The sequence below is a fragment of the Myotis davidii genome, unplaced genomic scaffold, assembly GCF_000327345.1.
Source record: "Myotis davidii unplaced genomic scaffold, ASM32734v1 scaffold42, whole genome shotgun sequence".
In the NCBI taxonomy this organism is placed as follows: domain Eukaryota; kingdom Metazoa; phylum Chordata; class Mammalia; order Chiroptera; family Vespertilionidae; genus Myotis; species Myotis davidii.
This window is the reverse complement of record NW_006294243.1, coordinates 2222988-2246658: the sequence shown is the minus strand read 5'-3', so window position 1 is coordinate 2246658 and position 23671 is coordinate 2222988. Positions and strand designations below refer to the sequence as shown.

The 23671-nt window shown below is 35.9% G+C and overlaps 1 protein-coding gene across 2 annotated transcripts in view; it reads left to right on the top strand.

The window, feature by feature from the left end:
- CADM2 (cell adhesion molecule 2) overlaps positions 1 to 23671 on the top strand; it is a 1222723-nt gene that overhangs the window by 925397 nt on the left and 273655 nt on the right. For both annotated transcript variants that reach the window (XM_006768264.2, XM_006768263.2), the window contains exon 2: positions 18287 to 18436. In XM_006768264.2, coding sequence (XP_006768327.1) covers positions 18287 to 18436 — 150 coding nt within the window. The remainder of the gene's footprint in view (positions 1 to 18286; positions 18437 to 23671) is intronic.

Here is a 23671-nt window from a genome sequence, read left to right as displayed (position 1 = left end):
ACCAACTGTCACTCCAGCTGACAGCCAGTCTATCCTCAGATGCAGAGCCCACCAAAGCAGGTAACCATTGATACATTAGGGAACACAGCCAAACCGGAAGCATCCAGTAGAGCCCAGTACAAATTGCCATTTCGCAGAAATGTGAACTACAGAAGTGATATGTCACTAGGTTAGTGGTGGTTTGCTAAAGAGAAAAAAATAACAAACATACTGCTTCTCCTGTGGTATCTAGGTCTTTATTAGTAGCACTGCCATCTATTCCATCATATATCTGGAGACCCTGGGTCATCCTCAATGGTTTTCATTAAATTTAAACCTTTACCTTATTGGTAGCTAGGTCTTGCTGCTATTTTTAAATTTCAAATTATTTTACTGAAATAATTGAATATTTTATGAATGTAATGCATATTTGTGATTACTTTATATATGCCAGAATTATTAAACCAATAATTAGAAGCAGAATGATTTGTTCATTTTGAATTATTGGATTTAATATCTCTTTCTGCCTTATGTACTATATCCCACTGTCTTTTTTATAATATACAGTATTTCTGATTGCCTTGCATGGTGCTGATATGAGTCTGTTAACTCTTCTTTTATTTGTTATCAAATTGATTCTGAGCCTTCTGAAAGGTTTTTGTAGTCTTCTACCTGAAAGATAATATAGAGATGAAAGGTAGTCCACGTGTTGTTCTTTGTTGTTGTTATTGTTTTTTTTATTATAAAATCCAGGAATTTTGTCTCTGGTTGTTTCACTGAGTTGTAAAATCTCTATCCTCTGGATTCCTTGTTTGACCAAACACTGTTTGCACAGCTTGCAAAGAATACTTTTGTAGGAAATTAAATATCAGTAGTGCCTCTGTCTCATGGCCATGTTTGCCAGCATTCGGGGCGAGAATTTCTACTTTCATTCACAAAGCTAAGTAATACCTACAAAACCCTCGAAGGAACTTTAAGTTCCTGGCAATTAGAATTCAATGGGGTGGGGGCAGGGGAGAGAATGTTAAATGTTTGGCATTGGAATATACATGAGTGAGTCTTTTCTAATCACAACTACCATAGGTGCAATGCACAGGAAGCATTTTAAAATACTTACCAGATTTTTCACTACTTATGCTTTGCTATTTTACTCAAAATGTCATGCTCGTTTTCAAGTGATCATGGAAACATTAAAATAAGGCTTCCACTGAGCAGTCATTCAGTTTAGTTTTTGGAGTTGATTGAATGTATTGTAGAGCATTGTTAATGCTGACCTTATTGAAATGATTATACTATGTAGTGTTCTTATGCACTTTGTAGTTTCTTTTTATTTGCATTTACTGTGCCTTATTCATAGTAGGTGCCCAATAAATAAAGTGAGAGTAAATAAAAATTAGCAAACAGTAAGTTATTTTGCTATTAAAATTTATATTTATGTATTTCTTTTTTATAGTATGTTTTTATTGATTTTTAGAGAGAGAGGAAGGGAGAGGGATAGAGAGATAGAAGCACCCATGACAGGGAAACATCATCCATCAGCTGTCTCCTGCACACCACCGACTGGGAATTGAACCAGTGGCCTCTTGGTTCCTGGATCCATGCTCAACCGTTGGAGCCACACCAGCCAGGCTCTAATTTTTTTTTTTATATAACTTTTTTGTTATCTCTTCTTCAGTAGAAAACACAGGGATAGGAATAAATTGGTTTACAGTTGTCCTTATGGAAAAATATGAACAATACAAGAATAAGTAATAATATAAAATTAAACTCTGATTTGCATATTCATGACTGAAAACCTATTTTTGCCCACCTCTTATATCCTGCTGTGCTATAACCAGTGTGCCGGGGGTGCATGTGCTATAATAAATGGAGGACGTAGTATATAGTATCAGAGTCTAAGAAACATGGTTCAGCTCTTTTAAAAACTCTCTCCCTTTAAATTTATGTGTTGGATAAAGGAGAAGAGTTGTGTAGAGACAATGTAAAATTCTAAAAGATGGAATTTTAATATAGGTGACAAAATCTAAATCTTATAAAATTGATGGGCATGCCACTAGGTCAGTGTACTTGAGGGTGGAGACATGAGGAACAGTTCTATCATTTAATCACATTGCATTCTTCAGTAAATTTAAAATTCAACTGAGTAACTTGGGGTAGTGAACATACAATACAATATACAGATGACTTATTATAGAATTATACATACACATGTGATTTTATTAACCAACTAGAGGCCCATTGCACGAAATTTGTGCAAGGGGCTTGGCCCTCACAGCCACAGCTTCGTCCAGAAGGTCGTCTGGCAGGTGGTTCAGCTGTACGGTCTAGTTAGCATATTACGCTTTTAGTATTATAGATGTCCCCACAATAAATTAAAAAAAAACACACACATGATTCAATACAGAGTACTTAGCTTAACCCTTTATTTATTGTTTCTGAGAAATTTTTATCAAAACTTGGCCTGTTAATATGACATCAAAAAAATGTAAGTAAGTCTAGAAAACTGCAAGTTGAAGATTAGGTGTTTTGTCCATTTATATAAGAAAAATATTAGAAATAAATATTTTTCCTACAATATTGAGACTTCGTTGGGTTTATATCTTGAAACAACTAACATATACAAGCATTTGATTTAGAATAAATGCTGCTATATGAAAACAGACAGTTTTATGTGGGTTTGGTTAAATGAAGTAGAAAATTAACAAAAATAAGTCATTAAAAATGGCTTAATAGTTCATTCAAACCACTGATGGCCACTATTTATGAGTAAGGGCACTCAACTTTCTCACCAACCCTTCTGCTTTCTATTTGGCATAAATCCCAATTTCTGCTGTGTTAATATTTGCTCCTGGGAAGAGATGAAGGAGAAAAGGTCCATAAGGTTTCCATTGGCCCAGATAGTAGAAACATCTGCTGGATTCAAGAGCAGCTTGCTGGCTCAAGTCAGCAGGGAGAATTGATGCCTGCCATATGAGTCGATATTTCCTGTGCCCTGGGGCTAAGCAAGCTTAATCAAGAAAAATAAAGAAGCACATTGCATGTCAAAGTTTTCTTATTAAATAAGCATTATGTATTTTTAAAGTAACTCCCATAGCATTATAAATTATGAGTTTAGTACTGTGAAATTCAATTTCTAGCAAACAAAGCTTATTGGATTATTTTATGATTAATAAGATTATTTTGAGTAATGATGGATTCCATGCATTTAGAACTTGTTTAGAGAATTTTGACCCTTAAACTTGAAGAGTTGATTAATGTTTTTCTTGGTGATAAAAAGCTTGTCATCTTTGTAGGCAATTTTAGGATTAGTTTGTCAATAATTTCAATAGTGAGATTTGGGATTATAGTGACAAATGTAAACTTAATAAATTACTACTAAATATAATTATTGATATTTACATACAAACATATACATTTTCAATTTAGAAAGAAATTGCATTCAAAAGTGTATACTTATTTCCACATTGCTACCAATACCCTGAACCCTGGGTATTTTTTTGTAATTGTCCTCTGAGTCTGTGGCTCATCCTATTCAACCCTAAGTTGGAAAAGTCTGTATCTTCCAAAGTTTGTTAAAATTTTTAATTAACACAACACTCAGTAGATATCTAAATTTGAGCAATGAAATATCAGCTTTTATTAATAATATATGTCAGTGTAATATGTGTTTTATTCATATATATTTAATATTAGAGGCCTGGTGCACAAAATATGTGACTCAGAGGGGTCCCTCATCCTGGCCTGCACTGTCTCACAGTCCTGGAGCCCTCGGGGGATGTCTGACTGCTGGGTTAGGCCCGCTCCCTGACTGCCGACAGTAGGACATCCTTAGCACTACAACAAGCCTGGAGAGTCTCTTGCCACCGCTGCTGCACTCGCCAGCTGTGAGCCGGGCTTCTGGCTGAGTTGTGTTCCCTCTCTGAGAGTGCACTGCCACCAGGGGGCAGCCCCTGTGTGGAGCATCTGCCTCCTGGTGGTGAGTGTGCATCATAGCAACTGGTCATTCTGCCATTCAATTTGCATATTAGCCTTTTATTATATAGGAGGTATAAAAAGAGAAAGATGTCTATGTACCAAAATCTATCATCTATCTATCTACTCATCTATCTAACTATCATCTATCTATCTATTCATCTGCCTAACTATCATCTCTCTATCTACCTATCTATCATTCTATCTCAGCACACACCTTTGGTTTCAGATCTGTCAAAACCTGTAAGGCTATGATTTTGAAATGAAAATCTGTTATTGCCCATATTGTATGGTTTTCTGAGACTAGACCAGCCGTGGGCAAACTACGGGCCGCGGGCCAGATCCGGCCCGTTTGAAATGAATAAAACTATTGGAAAAAAAAAGACCGTACCCTTTTATGTAATGATGTTTACTTTGAATTTATATTAGTTCACACAAACACTCCATCCATGCTTTTGTTCCAGCCCTCTGGTCCAGTTTAAGAACCCATTGTGGCCCTCGAGTCAAAAAGTTGCCCAACCCTGGACTAAACAATGTATGTAGAATTTCTGAGACTAGACAAATGTATGTAGAATTCATAAAATATATAATACTCTAATCTGGTATGGAAAGGAAACAAGACAAATAGAAACAGTTTTGAGATTTTATTTGAAAAGTCTTTACCTCACCAGATAGACTATTCAGAAATGTTCTTTGTTTTTAAATCTGATATAGTTTGCAATGCCCACTTTGCTAGAGCAGTAATACAATTCTTGGTTTCATATACACAGTGATACCAATGAGAAACACTGATATCACTACAGGCTTACCCAAAAGTCAAAAGACAAGTGATATGGTAAGAATATCAACAACTAGCAGAGGTTTTGTTACTCCCTGAAATGCTTCTCATGTGCAGTTACTCCTGATCCCGGATTAGACTGAGTCCATCAGAAGCCACAAACTCTGGAGTCCATTCAGTTTTCTGGCCTTGCTAGTCACCCTCCTTCCTCAAGGTTATGCCTTCAGTTCCCATCCTCCGATACATCTACATCCAACCAATACTGATAACTTATTATTCAATAAGTCATTGCAACAATGAAATGCAGGTACTTAGTCTAGTATATTGCAACCTTTCTGGTTCTCATTTATTTTGAATCCAGTATACATGTAGGATTTTTTAAATAGCAAAGATGATTCAACCAATAGTTAACTTTTTAGGGTTTTCTGAGACTAGACAAAAAAACCAAAAACCAGATATTACTCTCTCTTTCCAATGTTGCAGTGAGGAGACCATTGGCTTTGCTATGAATATAAATATATATTTTTTCCATTTATCATTCTGCAACATCTCTCCAGAACAAGCATTCTTCAAATTTAAGAATTCAGATGAGGTTTATTTTTTTTTTTTCATTCCACCTCCATGTTTAATTTTTTTCATTCCACCTTCAAGTTTAATTTTAATAATATCCATTAAAAATTCATTTTAACTTTCTTAAATTAACATATTATAACACAAAAAAAAATACAAGAAGATATTATTAATTTCTTTTCTGCCTTGTCAGAAGTATAATTCTTTGAGCTGGCTTATGTGTACTAATCTACACAAAATATCTAGTTTCTTTTTAATATTTTCCCACAGTAGTTTCCACTTGGTCTCATAGGGCAATGTTCCCCTAGATCTAATGTGGCACTACAAAGGGACTTAAACATCAAAGCATGTAAACATGGACAAGATGGGTGAAATCAACATTAATGAAATCTTTGTGCATTCAGAAATGATCAAACAGTGAAAAACACATCCTATTAACCACTGTGTTATTACATATTGTTTTCAAAAGGGAGCTTGTTCCTTTGGGGATATTCCAAGTTGATTCATAAGTTACTGCATATTGATCCACACTTAAATAATTAAGGTGACATTATTTTGTACACAATGTTCATATTTTCAAAAATGTGTGCCCAGCCCTCGCCAGTTTGGCTCGTGGTTAGAGCATCACCCTGCTGACCAGTGTCACAGGTTCAGTTCCTGGTCAGGAGCATGTACCTCAGTTATGGGTTCGCTCCCTGGCCCCAGGAGGGGCGTGTGCCTTTGTGTTATAATATGATAATTTAAGAAAGTTAAAATGAATCTCAATGAATGTTTCTCTCTCCCCCACCCCTCCCTTCCACTCTGTCTAAAAATCAACAGAAAAAAATATCCTCGGGTGAGAATTAAAAAAAACAAAAAAAAAAGTGTGCCCAGCCCTGACTGGTGTGGCTCATTTGGTTGAGCATCCCCCAATGCATCAAAAGGTTGCTGGTTTGAATCCTGGTCCAGGTTGGGACTCCATTACCAGTGGGGGGCATGCAGAAGGCAGCCAATCAATGTTACCCTCTCACATAACTGTTTCTCTCTTTCTCCCTCTCCCTTCCTCTCTTTCTAAAATTCAACAAACTACTTTGAAAAAGGGCTTCAGACTAATGAGCTTATTTAAATAAAAATAAAAAATTCCTACTATGCCCACTTATGCTTGTTAGAAAATTAAAAGTAATAGAGACTTCTTTCTCTGCTATCAAGGACTTTGAGGATATTTCAGGTTATAGAGCAATGGTGACCTTGGGCATACAACTATTGTTATTGAAAAAGAAAACTCTATGATATTAGTCAAAAGAGGAACCATTTTATAATGTTTACAAATGTACTCAAACAGGGGAAAGGCTCAAATGTTTTGTGATCTCACTTTTGTAGTCTTTCATGAACTCATTATTTATTTAAAAGCATAGTTTATTGTTATCCACTCAGGGAAATATTTCATTGCCAAAGAAAACTCTCTTAAAAATAATATTTACAGCAATACTTTCCTTTCTCCCCGATAACTATGGCAGTTTTTAAAATAAGCAGTAAAACAGAAGTTCTCCATTATTAGTAACAAAGAGCTTCCATAGGCAATGGCATTTTAAAGTGGAAGTCACTGATACCTCGTCTATCACAGAGTGCTGCTCAGTTGGTTGAGTGTTGTCCAGTGCAGGAAAGGTCCCCGGTTCGATCCCAGGTCAGGCACATGCTCAGGTTGTTGGCTAGGTCCTTGCAGGAGGAAGCCAATTGATGTTTCTCTCTCACATTGATGTTTCTCTCTCTTCCTGTCCCTTCATCTCTCTCTCTAAAAATCAATAAAAACATATTTTAAAAAATAAAATAGTGGGAGGTATATAGAAATGTGGGTAACAAGTCTGTATTGGTACAAGCTCAAGTCAGTAAAACATGGGTTTCCATTTACTAGAAGGTTTATTTACAGTATAAAACAAATACCAATAGATTAGTTACGTTTATAAATAAATTATCCCATGATTTAATGGATTGTTGATATTTTCTCAGTAAGGTTCTTGACGGTAAACACAATTTTTATAGTGATTCATCTCTGAAATTAAACATCTTTGGTTTGGGGTTAAAGATAAATTAACAGAAAAGCAACGATTTCTGAAAATTTATATTGAATTATTGCCATTGCATGTAGAATAATTGTAAGCTCCCCATTGTGACATAAAAAGTTCTGCATTAAGTCCTCCCTTCCCCCAGTTTCTTTAATAGCCAATTTCTTCTCCTTATGGTCCAGGCCTTTTACATCAACTAATTTACTTTTTGGAACACTGGCTTCTTCTCTTTAGCATTTTTGTCTTCTGGCAATTTTTAAGTGACTTGTTCTTTCTCCCCATTTAGGTATCAGTTGAAATGTCACATATTCTTTTTTTAAAAAAATATTTTATTGATTTCAGAGAGGAAGGGGGAGGAAGAGAGAGATAGAAACATCAATGATGTGAGGGAATCATTGGTTGGCTGCCTCCTGCACATTGGACTGAGCCCACATCCCAAGCATATGCCCTTGACTGGAATCAAACCTGGGACCCTTTGGTCCACAGGCCAATGCTCTATCCACTGAGACAAACTGTCAACATATTCTTAACCATGTCTTTCCTTTATATCAGCAATGTTCAACCTTCTTCATCTCATGGCATAAGTAATTACTAAAATTCTGAGACACACCAAAAATAATTTTTTTGCCAAATTGACAATAAAGTAGGTATAATTTTGATTCATTCACATGGGGGGTGGGGGGAGGGCTGTTACTTTTTTTTTTTTTTTTGGCAATTTAAGGAAAAAGAGGTCAGTGCCCTGACTAAATAGTCAGGTATTGTATGAGTTAAAAATTCTCATGGCACGCTGGTTGATGATCACTGCTTTATATGATTGGGTTTTATTGTTTGACTGCCTGCATTTAGGCAATAAGTTCTAAAAATAGAATTTTAAATTACTGTGGCACTCCCAGTACCAACCATGTGAAATACAATCTAAGCACAAAAAGTATATATTTGTCAAATAAATTAATGTGATAGAAGCACATTTTATAGGCATACCCATTATAAATGTAAAACATAAGTTTCAGAAAGCATTAACATTTTATGATGTATATAATTCATATGCCTAATATAAACTGATTATGTATAATTATATGTTGGATGTGATATTTTATAATGTTTGATATCATATTTTTCCTTACATGTGTCTTGTACCAAGGTCATCTAAAAATGTCCTATTACATCCCATAATCTAAAAAATTATAATCTAAACAAACACATGTTGCTCTTTTATATTAATATATATGTTCAATGCACCAATACAATTATTTATGTTTTCTGCAGAGAATAATACATGAAAATAATATTAATATATAGTCAACTTGGATGATAGTCAATATAATTGTATGCTTGCAGAGAATGCCTATATATGGTATAATCCAAAAGAAAAAAAGTATTACCACAATATATTTACTACATTTAAGTAAAATCATTAACTAGCAACAATTATTTTGAATGAATATATATATATATAATGGAATTAGGGAAAGTCAGCATGAAAACCAGATTGAAATCCTAATATCGTCTCAATTTAAACTTTCTTCACTATCTAAACCTAAATGTGCTAGTTATGTTTTGTATATTTGAAACAATTATATATTTTTAATTAGGATTAACGATACTTGCTTTATTTTCTTACAAGTTTTTCATTTAATTTGTTTCTAGGAATGTTACTAGGAATTTAAATTTTTCTCAAAGTTATTAAATATTTTAAAAGGTATTACAATAAAATATTATGTCTAATTTTCTTTAAATATATCAACCATCTAAGACCTACCAGATGAAACAAAAATGCTTTTATCATTTTTCCCTTTTTAGTTCCAGATTAAAGTCTTTCTCAGGGTCTTCAATTTTAAACAGTGTGTCCCACCCAGCTCATTTCCCACAAGAAGCCTCATTGTTGTACTCTCAGCACTATGTTCCTCACTCTGTCTTCAGGAGAGTTCTACCATCTGTATGTTCCTTTCCAGAATATTCCCTCCAGGTTGACATCTCAATTTAGAATTTAGTTACATGATTGAGTTTTACTGTGAATCAGACTGTGATTGTGGTCATAAATTTATTTTCTCTGGAAGGCTGCCTCTCAAATATTCATCAGTTAGCAAGTATAGTAGTCAGTTCTAGGTCTTGATCATTCACCCTGAAAACAGTACTCTGGGAAGATAAAATGACTTTATGCACTCATGATAATCACTATGTAAACCTGTTTTGAAATTATAGAAATGTTTTTAAAATCTGCTTATTTTTATATTGCTTAAAAGACATACAGTGTCCTTTTTACTTCAATCATACTTCCTTTGCTTTTTATTCTTCTATATTGTAATAGTTGAAAAATCTATTTGTATAGAAAGAAAAGTAACCTTGTGAATATAAATGTGAAAAATTGAAGTTCATTTTTTCTTTGAAAATCTGGTGCAGGGTGGGACCCAGGTGGGTAGAAGCAGTGGGGGGAAATGAGGGAACATCTTTAATACTCTCAAAAACAAAGATAAAAAGAAAGAAAATTGTATGACCTCATTCAATTATGTATATATATATGTGTATATATATGTGTATATATATAAACACACATATATATATACACTTATATACATATACATTTTTATTTTTGAGAAAGCTCAGGACATGTGAGGAAATTAATTAAACTAGACAAATTAATAAAAGAAAAATATATTTTAATATTTTGATTAAAAAAATCTACTTTGGATGTAAAACTAGATATATTTATATGTAATCTAGTTCACTAAGTCTATAGTTTAGACAGCTTTTTGTTTATTATGAATTTTGGCAGTGGGTGATAAGACAAAAACAAGCTAAGAATGGAGATACAGGTTAAAAAGGGTTGGGAATATTTTTTTTAAATTATATAATGTTTTATCACATGCAAAAGCAATATAACCACTACGCAAGAACGTAGAGCAACCGTAAAACAATGTTTCCTGGGATTTTATAAATATTCTCTGAAGCTTAGAATTTTGTAATTTAAGGAAAACAAAGTTTGTGATATGGCTGGGTAATATAAAATTAATAGAAGAAATATGAGAAATCTACTTTATGTAGGAAGAATAACTGTGCTGGGAATATTTATAATACAGAGGTTGAGCTATACAATCACACAAAAACATTTTTACAATGAAAGGAAAGCCACTAATATTGTATTTTACCTACATTACAAATTTCTCCAGGGCCAGCCCTGATACTGATAATCAAGAATTAACTTTAAGTATAAATTCTATCAGAGACACAGCAAACCATAACCAGTCTTCATATAATGTAGTTAACTGGGTCACCTGCTCACCTTCATTGTGTAGGTCAATCGAAATAGTGCAAGTCCCTTGGCCTGCTATGGGTGTCCAGAAAGACCTATGATCACGTCGGAAAAGAAAAAGAGAGGTGAAATTTCTGCAGGGGAATTGTGATTCTCTGGGTCAGGAGCTGTGGGAGCCATTGTAAATCTGAAGGAGCCTTTTGTCATGGATCACAGGCCAGCAAAGGACTAGGGCCAAGCTTTGGGTATACAGGAGTTTCTGCTCCAGAAGTTGGGAGCAGAATGGGTTGCTCACAATGGCCACAGTGAACACCGGGATCTGGTCTACAGCGTTGTAATTGCTGAAGCTGTCAATTTGGCATTCTTTCAACCTGATATCAGGAGGAGAAAGCCCTTCCAACCTTCCCTGGCCTTGCAAGACCCCGTGCCCGCCAGCTTTGTTTCTTTCCTGCCTTGGTCTGGCAGCTGCAATGGAACACAGGTCTCTGAAGTGCTTCCTGTCTCTATGGAAACTGGCAAGCAGCACCAGACCCGTGGCCGTGCTCCATAGCGGCTGGGCAGAGGGGCGGCGCAGAAGGTGGATACCAGGTGTTGTTCTCTACGAGGCAAGCGGAATTCGGAAAAGATGAAGTAGAATCAGAGAAAAATAAATATGTGGTAGCCTCGGAAAACAGAATGCTTAATTTTTCAGATAAAGCTAAGAGATAGAATGAAGTAATGAGAAACATGTCTAGAGAATTCTAAGCATTTGAAAGAACAGAGGGACATTCCAAAAATGGAAGCACTTCTGCACTTAGTCTTAATTTTCTCTCTAATTTCTTTCTCACATGATAGAGCATTCATCACACTTCTCTTAAGAATTATAAGTTGGCATTAATAACATTTGCGCTTTTCAGTTCAATAGGCTTTAGCATGCAATATGTATTTCAGTCCATACAACTACTGAGCTACAACTTTCACATTAGAAGCTTATTTGTTTAGAATGCCCTCAGTAATTTAGTGGAAGTAATCGCGTATTGCGTGTGCATTTAGATATACTTCTAGCAACAAGAATGAGCTTGAATTTTCTAAGTTGCAGTCTCTCTGTGTAAATACCCTATACTAGTTGATGAAATAGATGAGAGAGAAAGAGATAGAAACACAAAGCTGAGAATAGTTGAGGGGGAAATCCTGAAGAATTGTAGGATACTTCATATTTCATTTAAAAACGAGTTATCTATTTCTGTCATTACTTATTGAGGTTGGTATTTAAGAACCTTTAATTTATTTTGTAAATACTTATCTATTTGGCATCTGCACTTTTCATAAGCAAGATTTGAGAACGTTAATATAAAAAAAGTATTTTGCATTTAAAATAGTGTTCTTGAAAGGACATCAAATGTTTTAAAACAAACCAAAACATTATATAGGCCACTTGATTCAAGTGCCAATAACTTGAATTAAAATTTTTGTAGACTGTGTTGACAGTTTTCACTAGATATAAGTGTTTTCCATTCTGAAAGAAAGGCCCAAAATACATGGCATTATTTATCTCAGGAGAATTTTTCACTTTCTTATTGAAAAACCGTATCTTAAATTCTCTTCATATCCTGTTTTTATTTGTTCCCCTTCACTGTTTTTAAATCTGGTTCTTCCTTTGAGAAAGTTTTGCTCATTTTCAGGAAGAAAAATAATGAGGGTCCTCAGTTCCTGTTAAATAGCCCACAAAATTTGATCATTTACTCTGAAAAATCACCGACTGTAACACACTCCCTCTCAGATGCGAAAAGGCTCAACCTCTGCCTGTCTGTCTAGATATATCTCAGGTGATTATTGCTCTCAGTAAGTAAGCACTCATGCACAGTGTGCACTGATCCATTGCTGTGGCCCAAGTTTAATCTTTAGCACAGGAAGCGAGATAGAGAAAAGCATTGCCTTTACTCAGCATCCATGCAGGAGATAGCAAGGCTTGAACGACGCTGTCTTTGGAAGCAGAGCCATGCATCGAGATCAGTGTTCAAACATGCAACTTCGCCTATCTGCTCTCTTTCAACAACACAGCTGGCTTCAAAGATTTCTCATCACTGCTTTGTTTCTTGCTTCTTTATGCTTAAGGCACAGGGCAGCCTTCCCCAAGGCTGAGGTGGCCGTAACCGAGAGTTTGCTGCTTTATGTCCTGTGTGACAATGTGCTAGGTTCTTGGTGGTCAGAGAGTAAAGGCACATGTGTGGGGAGGACACCTCTTAACTGAGGTTCACAGGAGTCAAGACTGAGTTCACTTGATTTTGAACTTGATAGTTCCTAATCTAGACAAGGAAAGCTTTGGACTATTATTTTCTTAAATACATGACATGGAAACATTGAAGGGATAATAACAGCTGCTCTGTCTGCAATTCAAAGATGACCTGGAAAAATATCTTTTCAGAATATTGACTAATTGCTCTTCACTAAATTGTCTTTCACGGCAGTAAATTACCAAATTATTTTCATATGATTACTAAGATCAACTTAAGTGTTTTTGTGGGGTTGGGTTTTTTTTTTGTTTTTTTCTTTCTTTTTTTTGTGTGTGTGTGTGTGTGTGTGTAGGACTTTGGAAAGTGATTTGAAGAAAACAACAAAAAAAATTTGATTAAAGAAGAGGTTCAAAATATGAAGAAAAAGAATGTCAAAACCAGTACTAACCTGTATTAGAAAGATTAATTGGTTTTCATAAACAAATTGAAACAAAACAAAACACCTTATTTATACTAACAATGCGTGCAAAGCTCCACCAAGAGGCATCAAGGGTGGCTTCCTCGGTGGTGTGCTGTACATGTACGTGTTTAGCAACTGCCTCTGTGGGGGGAAAAGAAAGAAAAAAGTTGGCCTGTATTGTTTGCCAGTTTCCACCATGAAAATAATCCCATTGTGGTCAATTTCAAGAGACCAATATATCTCACTGAGCATGAAGTGAGTAGACTGTGGTTGTCACGCCCAGCCTAGGTGAGCCCAGCTGCTCCTACTTAAGTTGAAGATGCTACTTTTACTTACTAAAAATAGATGCAAATGGTCTAATTGCATCTTTGAAATGTTTGATTTCAAACTAGCTGCTTCTTTTATAACAATTATTCAATCAAAATTTTCACTGTACTTTCAAAGCAGTTCAATGGTTAAACACATGAGATCTGAAGACAGTACAAGAGTTCAAAACCTGTCTCTGCCCTTCCCAGCTCTGTGGCTGTGGGCATGTTTTTCAAGGTTTTCTTGCATCTGTCCAATCCTTTTCTGAGTAGAAATGACAATATTGTTGGCATGAAAATTATATTCTTGCTGAAGGAGATGTACTTAGAATAGTGTTTAACATATTGTGGATGATCAGTTAAGGTTAGCTGTATTTTTCATGTGTTTACCACTGGTTTAGTGACAGTTGAGGGATGACATGACATAGGAAGGGTATGTCAGCATAAAAAATATCCAGACCTGTAATAACTTTTATGAGAGTTTTTGAGCCAAACTGAGGACGTGTGCCAGGTAGCAATATATCAAATGCAGCTTCTTTTATGCATTTGTGATTAAGCAGGGAACTAAGGAAGATGATGTAGGACTGTGAGAAAGCATGATGGGGATCTGATTACAGGATAGTTAACAGGATTATGTGTTTTCTTAAGTTAATACCTGGTATTACTTTTGTATTTCAAAGGTGTGTTAACCTAGATGCAGAAGGACAATGAACAGGGTTGACTTAAGACCTTTCCTAAAGAAGTCATCGCCTGAGGCATGACTACCCTGTGAATTTATGATCAGATTATCCTGTGAGGCCACTTTCTGTAGAACTCCCCCCCCCCTTTTTTTTCATCCACAGACATTATTAAATTGAATGTTGATAAAAGGGAAATTGCACCATGAAGGGAAGATAAAAAACTTTTAGTCACAGAAAGCTATTTTCTTAAGAGGGCTTATGTACTAATAGACCTTATTATACTTAATATTCAAGAAAAGTCATTGTCTTCTAAGTTTCCCCCCACTGGAGCATAGATTCAGCACAGCCTGTCTTTTCATGTCCCATTTTGGGAGCTGACAATGGTGTTAGGTATGTCTGTTCTAGGAATTAGTCTCTCCTTCTCTCCTCCGTTTTGATCATGGACCAATGCAACAGAATTGAATTACTCTGGTCATTCTATCACAGGTTTCTCTGCAAATGCCAGCCACTGGTCTTAGAAGATTCTTTCATTTTGGACAATATGTACCAACTGAGAATTCTGATTCACAACAAAGAAAGTTAAGCAATGTAGCTGACTCAAAAATACATAAGATGCCTTTTTACCTGACCCTTAATTAGCTTAGAAACAAGTGAGAGAGACTGATATTTATGCAAATAATAAAATGACATAAACACACAGAGGGAAGGAGGAAAATGATGGATATAGGTTGCCTGGGAAAATAGCCAACTTCTGCAATTCTAAATTGGAAGTTGTGTTTCCTTTAAATATCATCATGAACTTGTTGTAGAACGACTCCTCTGAAACCAAGGATGGTGGTGAGCTTAGGCAGAGTAAACATCATTTTAAAATAATGCCTCAGTGATATGACCAATGCATTTTAGAAATCCTTGTAGATAGTAAACAGCACCACATCTAGACTGTCTTCTTTCTCCCTTTCCATCACACTCTCTGCTAAAGTTTCTGATCATTTTACAGTTTCCTTAGAAAAATTTTCTTTCTCTGTGCATCTTTCAGATGCCGATTCATACAAGACAAGGCATATAGTGGATCCCCCAGAATATTTGTTTGATGAAGGTATTGAGGATGAATCCTTAATTTGGCACATGTACTGATTTTGCTAACTGGGAAAACCAGTAATTTTTTTGGAAAGATTTGAGCCACAAGGAGTTAAAAGCAAAAAGTAGCAGCTAACGTGATGCTTTTTCCAGGTTATAACCAGAAGTTAAAGGCAATTTCAATCTTTGAGAAGTTTGTTTGACTGCCTCTACAACACTGGCTTTTGAATTGATTTTGGAAATCACATATCCTAAGGGTGTTTAGGATTAGTAGATTCTCCACATGAGTTTGCTCTCTATTGGGAAAAACTAAATTATTTGACCACAGGGACTTTAGGCCGCAGGTCCCAGTGAAATTGAAGGTGTAATACTTTAAAGTCAGAATCCACACAGAGAGACGATGGAAGAAAGCTGTCCCAATCTCCTATTCCCGAGGACAAAGTACAGGTGCACTGGGGTATATACAGTACTTGGCATGCAGAAGACCCTATGGAATATTACTTTCTTCCTTCTATGGGCCAGTAAGGAAAGACTGAAATAATTAACAAAATATTCTATAGAATAGAATATTTAAGGGCAGTTAATACTGACATCTCTTCTTTTTTTTAAATATATTTTATTGATTGTTTACAGAGAGGAAGAGAGAGTTAGAAACACAGATGAGAGAGAAACACCTATCAGCCGCCTCCTGCACCCCCCCCCCACTGGGGATGTGCCCTCAACCAACGTACATGCCCCTGACCGGAATGGAACTGGGGACCACTGAGTCCACAGGCCGACCTCTATCCACTGAGCCAAACCGGTCAGGGCTGACATCTCTTCTTATTTGATTTTAATGTTATAATTGAAATTTATGAGGACATAGTTCAGCTAGGTATGCAATTTGAAGTTTTATTGTTAAAGAGCTTACTCTTTATTTCTTAAATGTTGTCTAATTAATTTTCAAACAAATAGTGACAAAGTTACTGTGACTCAGAAGGCTTTGTGAAAAAATAAGAATAAAATGTTGAACTTTCAGAACAAACTCTGAATGGTTCATTGACTTTGTTTCACCATGGAAAAATCACTTCGCCTCCCAGTGTCAGTTTACCCATCTGTGAAAATGAGAAGGATAATATTTTCTTATGGGAATGTTTTCAAATTATTTTGCAAATGCAGTGGATGAAATGGTTACAAGCATCACTGCTTCCCTTCAGCCCCCCACGCACACTTCTTGAAAGAAGTAGACAGTATACCTACGTACGAGTTGATAGTCAAATTGTCATCTTGGATGAACTATGTGTATTTACTATCAGTTGTGTGCTTTTTATTATTTAAAGAATCTCCTCATCCCCCAGATTTCTTTATTTATGAATTAAGTCAATACCTGGGAACCCAAGCAAAGTATCTTAAAATCATTCTGAACTTCATATTTATGAGCTGCTAATCCTGTATCCGTGGTAATTATTTCTTTTTTTCTGTTTTTACTTATATTTTCTCTGATGTGGTTTTTCACTTCACCTCACTTCACAAGATTGATAGCTCTCCATGTTTCCCAGCTAGGGGTCACCTTTGAGCTGAAGAAAGACACTTCCCACTCTGGCTCCTGTTGACTTTCAAGTCAACTATCAAATCATTTGTTCCAGATATCTCCTAACCGCAATGTAAAAAGTCCACCCTAAGGATTAGAGGGACATGTCCTGGGGAGTTGCCATAGTGACTCTAAGTGGTTGGCATTGAGGAGACAAAGCTGCTGATATCAAATTTTTATACTTGATAAGCTTAATTATATAAAGGGGCCATGAACCTCTGTGCTTGTGTCATCTAGGTCTGGAAAGAAAATTTCCCCTTCAGGCTCTTCTGTATCTTATGGTGCCAATCAACCCGCTTCTTGGTAATTGATTCTTTATGCCAATATCCCCAGCATAACCTCAAGTGGTGCTTGTAGTAATGATAGAATCATTACAAAACTAAAGAAAAAAAGGAAATATATTTCATGGGTGTGATTAAGTCATCATAATGTTCTTACATTGTAAATTATCCTTGACTTAATGATCTACCTTGCTCATACAAGAGTTTTTAAGCTGGCTCAAGAAAATAATTTTTTACCCATGTTGATAATTGTTACCAGACCTGGCAGAGCACATCTTAAGATCCTCTTGCTCACCTAACATTTATGTATTATGTTTCTATAAGCATGAATTTTGTTTTAAATATTGGAAGTGCTGTTTTTAAGTAAGGTTATTACATGCATTTCTTTAATAAATAATTACACTTAGGAAGATAGCAAACTTAATTTCTCATAATATCCAAATTGACAAGGGTTATTTTAAACATTTTTTGATTATAAAAGAAATATGTATTCAAATCATTAAAACTACAGAGAGGAACAAAGAAGAATATTATCTTGATTTCCAAGGTTAGAGTAATCACTTTAAGACTTTGATGGATATTCCACAAAATGAACACTATTTTGAAAACTACTTACTAAATACACATTTTGTATTTCTAAAAATAGCTATACATACAAGAAACCGTAGTGAAATAAGATTTTTAAAATACTTATTTTATCAAAAATTAAATCTAAAGAGAGTTCAATTCATCCAAAATTATTCCAATGCCTTATCTTCAAAGATGACCAATTTTAGCATAATTTACTATAATTGATGCAAGGCCAAGAGAAGTTAGTGATACTCATATTACTATTTAAACACAAATGTTTATATGTGCCTAGGAGGGAAAGAAGGTTTTCTGGAACATGTGAGGGAATACAAACGGGTCTTAATTGTATGTCAAAACTGTTATCATCTGATTAAGGATTTTCAATAACTTTTCTGCCCTTTTGCAATATACAGTTTTGCTGTTGTTCTATTGGTTTAATTTTTTTTTTCTGATTGAGAAGTTAAATACAATGAAGCTTTTGGGAAATTAATCATTTTATAACTTTCATTTAATCAACATTTTCTTTAATTCCCTTTTAGGCAGCCAAGGGCAGTTTCCACTAACACAGAATGTAACAGTTGTTGAAGGAGGAACTGCAATTTTGACCTGCAGGGTTGATCAAAATGATAACACCTCCCTCCAGTGGTCAAATCCAGCTCAACAGACTCTGTACTTTGATGACAAGAAAGGTGAATACATTATCTTTTCAATGTTTTAATCATATTCTGAAATGTCCTAATTATAATGAATTTATTTCTGAGATGATTCAAATTATTCCTTTTGATTACCAAACTGCTGCTGCTTGTATTTAAACATGTTAAATATTAAATGCTTTAGTTTGCAAGTCATAAACACTAAAGATAACCTATGCCAACTTTTTAATAATATAAACAGTTCTAATTCTGTTTCAAAAATAGCTTTATGCTCTCTCTTAACAATCACCTTCTATCCAGATACCATATTCTTTTGGTTTTGTAGCTGCATTGCATATAGATTGATTATTTTTTCCTCACTTCTGGCAGTGTGATATGCTATTTTTATTATCTTCACTTTTTTTGGAGGTGTTTGTTGCAGTTTTTTCAAATCAAGTGATCGTTGTTGCTTTCCTAAGAGTGAAGTTCATTAGTTAAAAAAATTAAGTGGATAAGTAAGAAGTCACACAGAGATTTAACAATCTGTTTTTGCTTTTAGTATTAATTGAATACAAGTATTATAAGCAAATATTATATATATATAAGACTATACCAATAAATAAGACTATATCAATTTTAAGGAAAACTCTCACTTGCCCAATCATATAAAACATGTTTTTAAGAATACAGACTTTTAGGGATATTCATGGATCAATTAAATATATAGTTGCACTATTGCACTATTGAATTTATCAATTTGATTATATGCCCATATTTAAACTAATATAAAACATATTAATTTAGAAAACTTATTTTTGTCCCCCCCTTGTATTTAATGAAATGATTTTACTTAGAAGCACTTTTTTGAAAGTGTAGATACTATCAATGACAAATTTGTCCCAAGCAACAACTAGTATAAATTTTTATATCATTACAACATTCTTTGTTGTTTATTCATCCAGCAGGAGTATAATAATTATCTCCATCATGTAGAAACTAATTGTACAGTGTTTTTAAGAAGATATTTGAGAGACAATTTTACACTGACATCTGAATCTGTGAGGTCAAATTCTCAAGCACAAAAACAAAATCTATACAAACTGTCTTTGCCTCCTCTTCCGTGATTCTATATGTTGTCCTGAATAGAACGGCTAACTCTAGAACTGATTCAGGGTATTTCAAGCTAATGCATCTTTCCTGTAGCAAGTAGAGTACAACTTGTAAAGCGAGATTTGCAAAGGCTTGGAAATAAGGCGGCTCTCTCTTCTGAGGGATAATTATGGTGAGAAAAGCCATTATGTTATATTTGCGATATTTAGTAATAAATTCCTGCATCTTACTGCTATAAAAATATAACGATACGCCTGACTGGATTAATTGCTGAAGTATGTACTTGCTTTATTTCATTTCTCCTATTCTAATTGCAAGATAGCTTAGACTTACGTTGAACAAAGCTAGTGTGTGTGTGTGTGTGTGTGTGTGTGTGTGTGACTGTGTTTATGTGTTTGTAAAATAGCAGGTTTCTGTCTTCGATATTGACTTTTTCTAACTTTATTATGGTTCCAATTGTCAGTTGCAACACAATAGCAGAAAGTTTTGAATAAAGAAACCCTTTCACGAATGGCCACCTGACATGTCTACACTCTCACAATTACTTGGTTCAATTCCTGTGCGATGTCTTTGTGGAAGGGATCTTGGACAATGACGTACATCAATGCAAGAGTTTGAAAATAAAAACATTTCTTAAAGATTCCATGCCAGAGTTTACCCCGCACTCTTTTGTTCTCTGCATTTAACTGCCGAACCTCAATCCTAAGGATTATCTTGAGCAAATAAACTTGCTATGATGTGCCAGAGCAGAAGTGGATAAGCTACGCATGGATCCGTGTGACTAGAATGTCCCATATGTGCTGTGCAAGTGACAACCACTCAGAACAATAGAAAAAAATAGTAGGTTGCCTGTGTCGCTGATGGCACTAACTCCTCCTACAGGTGGCTGCTCCTGTTAAATACTTCATTTGTGGCTCTGTTCTTATTTCTGTCTCCGCTGATGTTGCCAGTTGTTCTTGGGAGCTTTCAAGATAAACTGTATGCAGTATCCTAGTGCTTTAATTGTGTTTCAAATGATTATAAAATGCAGCTGAGGTTGAGAAGCTTTGGGTTAAGCAAATGAATTCTCATAAGAGTTCTGTGTCCCTAAGCTTAGATTTCTGTGCTGACATAGGTTACTGAGAAGAAAGGAAGGGAGGGAGACACGGAGGGAGGAAGGAAGGAGAGATGCTGCCCAGAAGAAGAGAACAAGTGCTTCTCATTAACATCACGGCTGCCAGCATGAGATCTAAGAGGCATTCTGAATAGCGTTCCATGCTACCTGGACACGCAGGCTCTGAGGATCCTCGCTGGGAGGGTTGAACAAAAATCTCAGGAAGGCAGACACTGGCCCAATTAGAACTGGAAAAGCCTTTCTTGTTTACTTGGGATTAATAGCCAAAGAAAGGTATGCTGTGAATGGGCTGCTGATGATCAGGTCAATAAGTATTAAACTGAGCCCCTTCGCTACGAATCTCTTTCACAGAAGTTAAATATGACGACTCACATTGACACCCCACCAATTAGATGTTCTGCTTGTTGTGCCACAATTGCATTTTTAACAATTTCCCTATCTACTGTGGAGTCTCTTTATGAGGGAGGGAGATAGGTGCCCAGGGGAGAGTTGGCTAAATATCGCTGTATTTCTCTCTCAGGCAAAGTATGGAGGAGGCCAGAGATTTCGGACTTTTGCTACCTTGAGCACATTTAACATGGTCAGTTGCTTTTGCCATTCACAAATGAAGAAATTAAGGATCAGATTTGTCCAGACATTCAGCTAAGGCCTGGTAATAACAGGATTTGAATCCAGGTGTGGCCTCTGTGATAGTGTTAAATGCCCCTAAGAACAAAGGCATCTGGGCACCAGGTCGCTTTACATACAACCCAAGCGGCCATTGTTCTTGGCAGCCGCCTTTAGTGAGGGAGCAGCGGTTCCTTTCAAACACTTACAGGCACACCTAGCCTAAGACAGGGAATAGAATGCAGTCAGCACGCCCAGCGGAGCTCTTGATGATGATGGCATGCTCTGTATCTGTGCAGAATAATTCTGTAGCCAGCAGCCATGTGTCGATAGTTAAGTTAATTAAAATGCAATAAAGTTACACATTTAGTTTCTTGATCACACCAGCCGCATTTCAAGCACTCAGTAGCAACATGTGGGTAGCGGTTACTATTTTGGAAAGCACTCTTCTGGATGCTGATTCACTCTTGAGATGCCATGCAGCCTTGGCTGGTGGAATGCCCGTTTTCTAACTGAGAAAACCCTAGGTCATCATAAAAACGTGTATCAGATATTCAATAAGTAAAATTTCGCTGTTTAAATTGCACAGCTTTAATGGGAACATTGTAGCACAGGAGACAGGGAGTCATAACTGACTTCTAATTCTGCCTCTGACACTAACTAGCAGAGTAATAAAATGGGCACATTGACACCCCACCAAATTAGATGTTCTGGTGGTTATACCAGAATTGCATTTTTTAACAATTTCCTTATCTATTGTGTGTGCACTGAACACCAGAAATAATCAACCTCTAAAGTAGATATTTAATTACAATTCCATTTTATTTCTGTATAATTTCTTTATGAAGCTTTTTCTATAACAACCTGCAAGTGTAAATGGAAAATAAAAATCAAGAGGAAAATTTGCAAGTTCTTATGGGTCAGAGGGACCTAGAACAATATGTAGCTAAGGCAACATTCACTTTTTATGGCCCTATTTTCTCTACAAATCTTACTGCATCTTTTATAAAATGTAACGAAGCATTTGAAATAGAGTGGGTAGAGAAAGACAGAGTAGAGACTAGAGGTCATTGAAACACCACACAAATGCGGTGTGGTATTTGGCAATAGAATTGTAAAAAATCAATTAGGTCATTGCATCTGTTTCTCTGCAGGTGTGGAAGAAACAACTGAAGTGTACAATCTTATCACTTAATGCTCAGGAAAGTACACTTCAGTTCCTTCCTGTTATTGACAAAGAATATTTTGGACAAACATCCCCAGTGTATGCATTCAATAGACACATCTCTGTGTGCTTGTATTTTTTTTATATAAAAATGTAAACTACACTACTTTTTAAAATGATGTTTCTCTTTAAAGTATTTTTGCTTTTTTGAAGAATCTTCACAAATTATCTGAAGGAAATTTTATTTCTGAAGGAACAAAATTAAAATATTATTAAGGGCATGCATAGCCCAAAATTGCTAGTGTTAATTATTCTGCTGATAATTTTACACTAGTACTGGGGACAATGGGAGAGGAAAAACACGAATAAGCAGTCCTAGAACACGGAGTGATAAAGAGAAGAAAAATGAGATTAACCTGAAATAGAAGTACAGGCTCTCCTGGCTGCACGCCAACCAATGCCACCTGACTGTGCCCGTCCACACAGCTGGTTTCCATCAATTTGACAGGCTTAAACATATTAAAGATCAACTCAGTAAAAAGCAGGCATTAATATTGCCTTTATCCTTGCTTTCTTACAAAATTCAGACATTATGTATAACTAAAGACCTTAAATTAATGACAAGTTACAGTTATATAATGCTCTACACGTTCTAAGTAAATCTCAACGTGTTTATCTTTTCTCATCGGATTCACACCAACCGTTTAGGGTGACATTCCCATTTTCTCTAAGAAATACTAGAAGTTTTCAGATTTGAATATCTGAGTAGTATTTGAGAAAATAATTATGATACCTCAGTTTTCTTATAAGCCTAATTAACTTCAAGCTATGTCACTTTTAAAAAAAGATATTTTTATTGATTTCATAGAGGAAGGGAGAGGAAGAAAGAGATAGAAACAACAATGATGAGAGAAAATCATTGATCAGATGCCTCCTGTATGCCCCCTGCCTCTGGGGATTGAGCCCACAACCCAAGCATGTTCCCTGAACAGGAATCAAACCATGACCTCCTGGTTCATAGTTTGATGCTCAACCACTGAGCCACAGCAGCTATGCTATGTCATGGTGATAAGGACATCCATCTCACAATCTGGGACTGCTAGCTCCCAACCACTCGCCTGCCTGCTGGCCTGCTCACCCCCTAACCACTCCCCTGCCAGCCTGATGGATGCCTAACTGCTCCCATGTTGGCCCCGATCGCCCCCAACTGCCCTCCCCTACAGGCCTGGTCACCCCCAGCTGCCCTCCTCTTCCGGCCATCTTGTGGCAGCCTTCTTGTGCCCACATGGGGATGGCT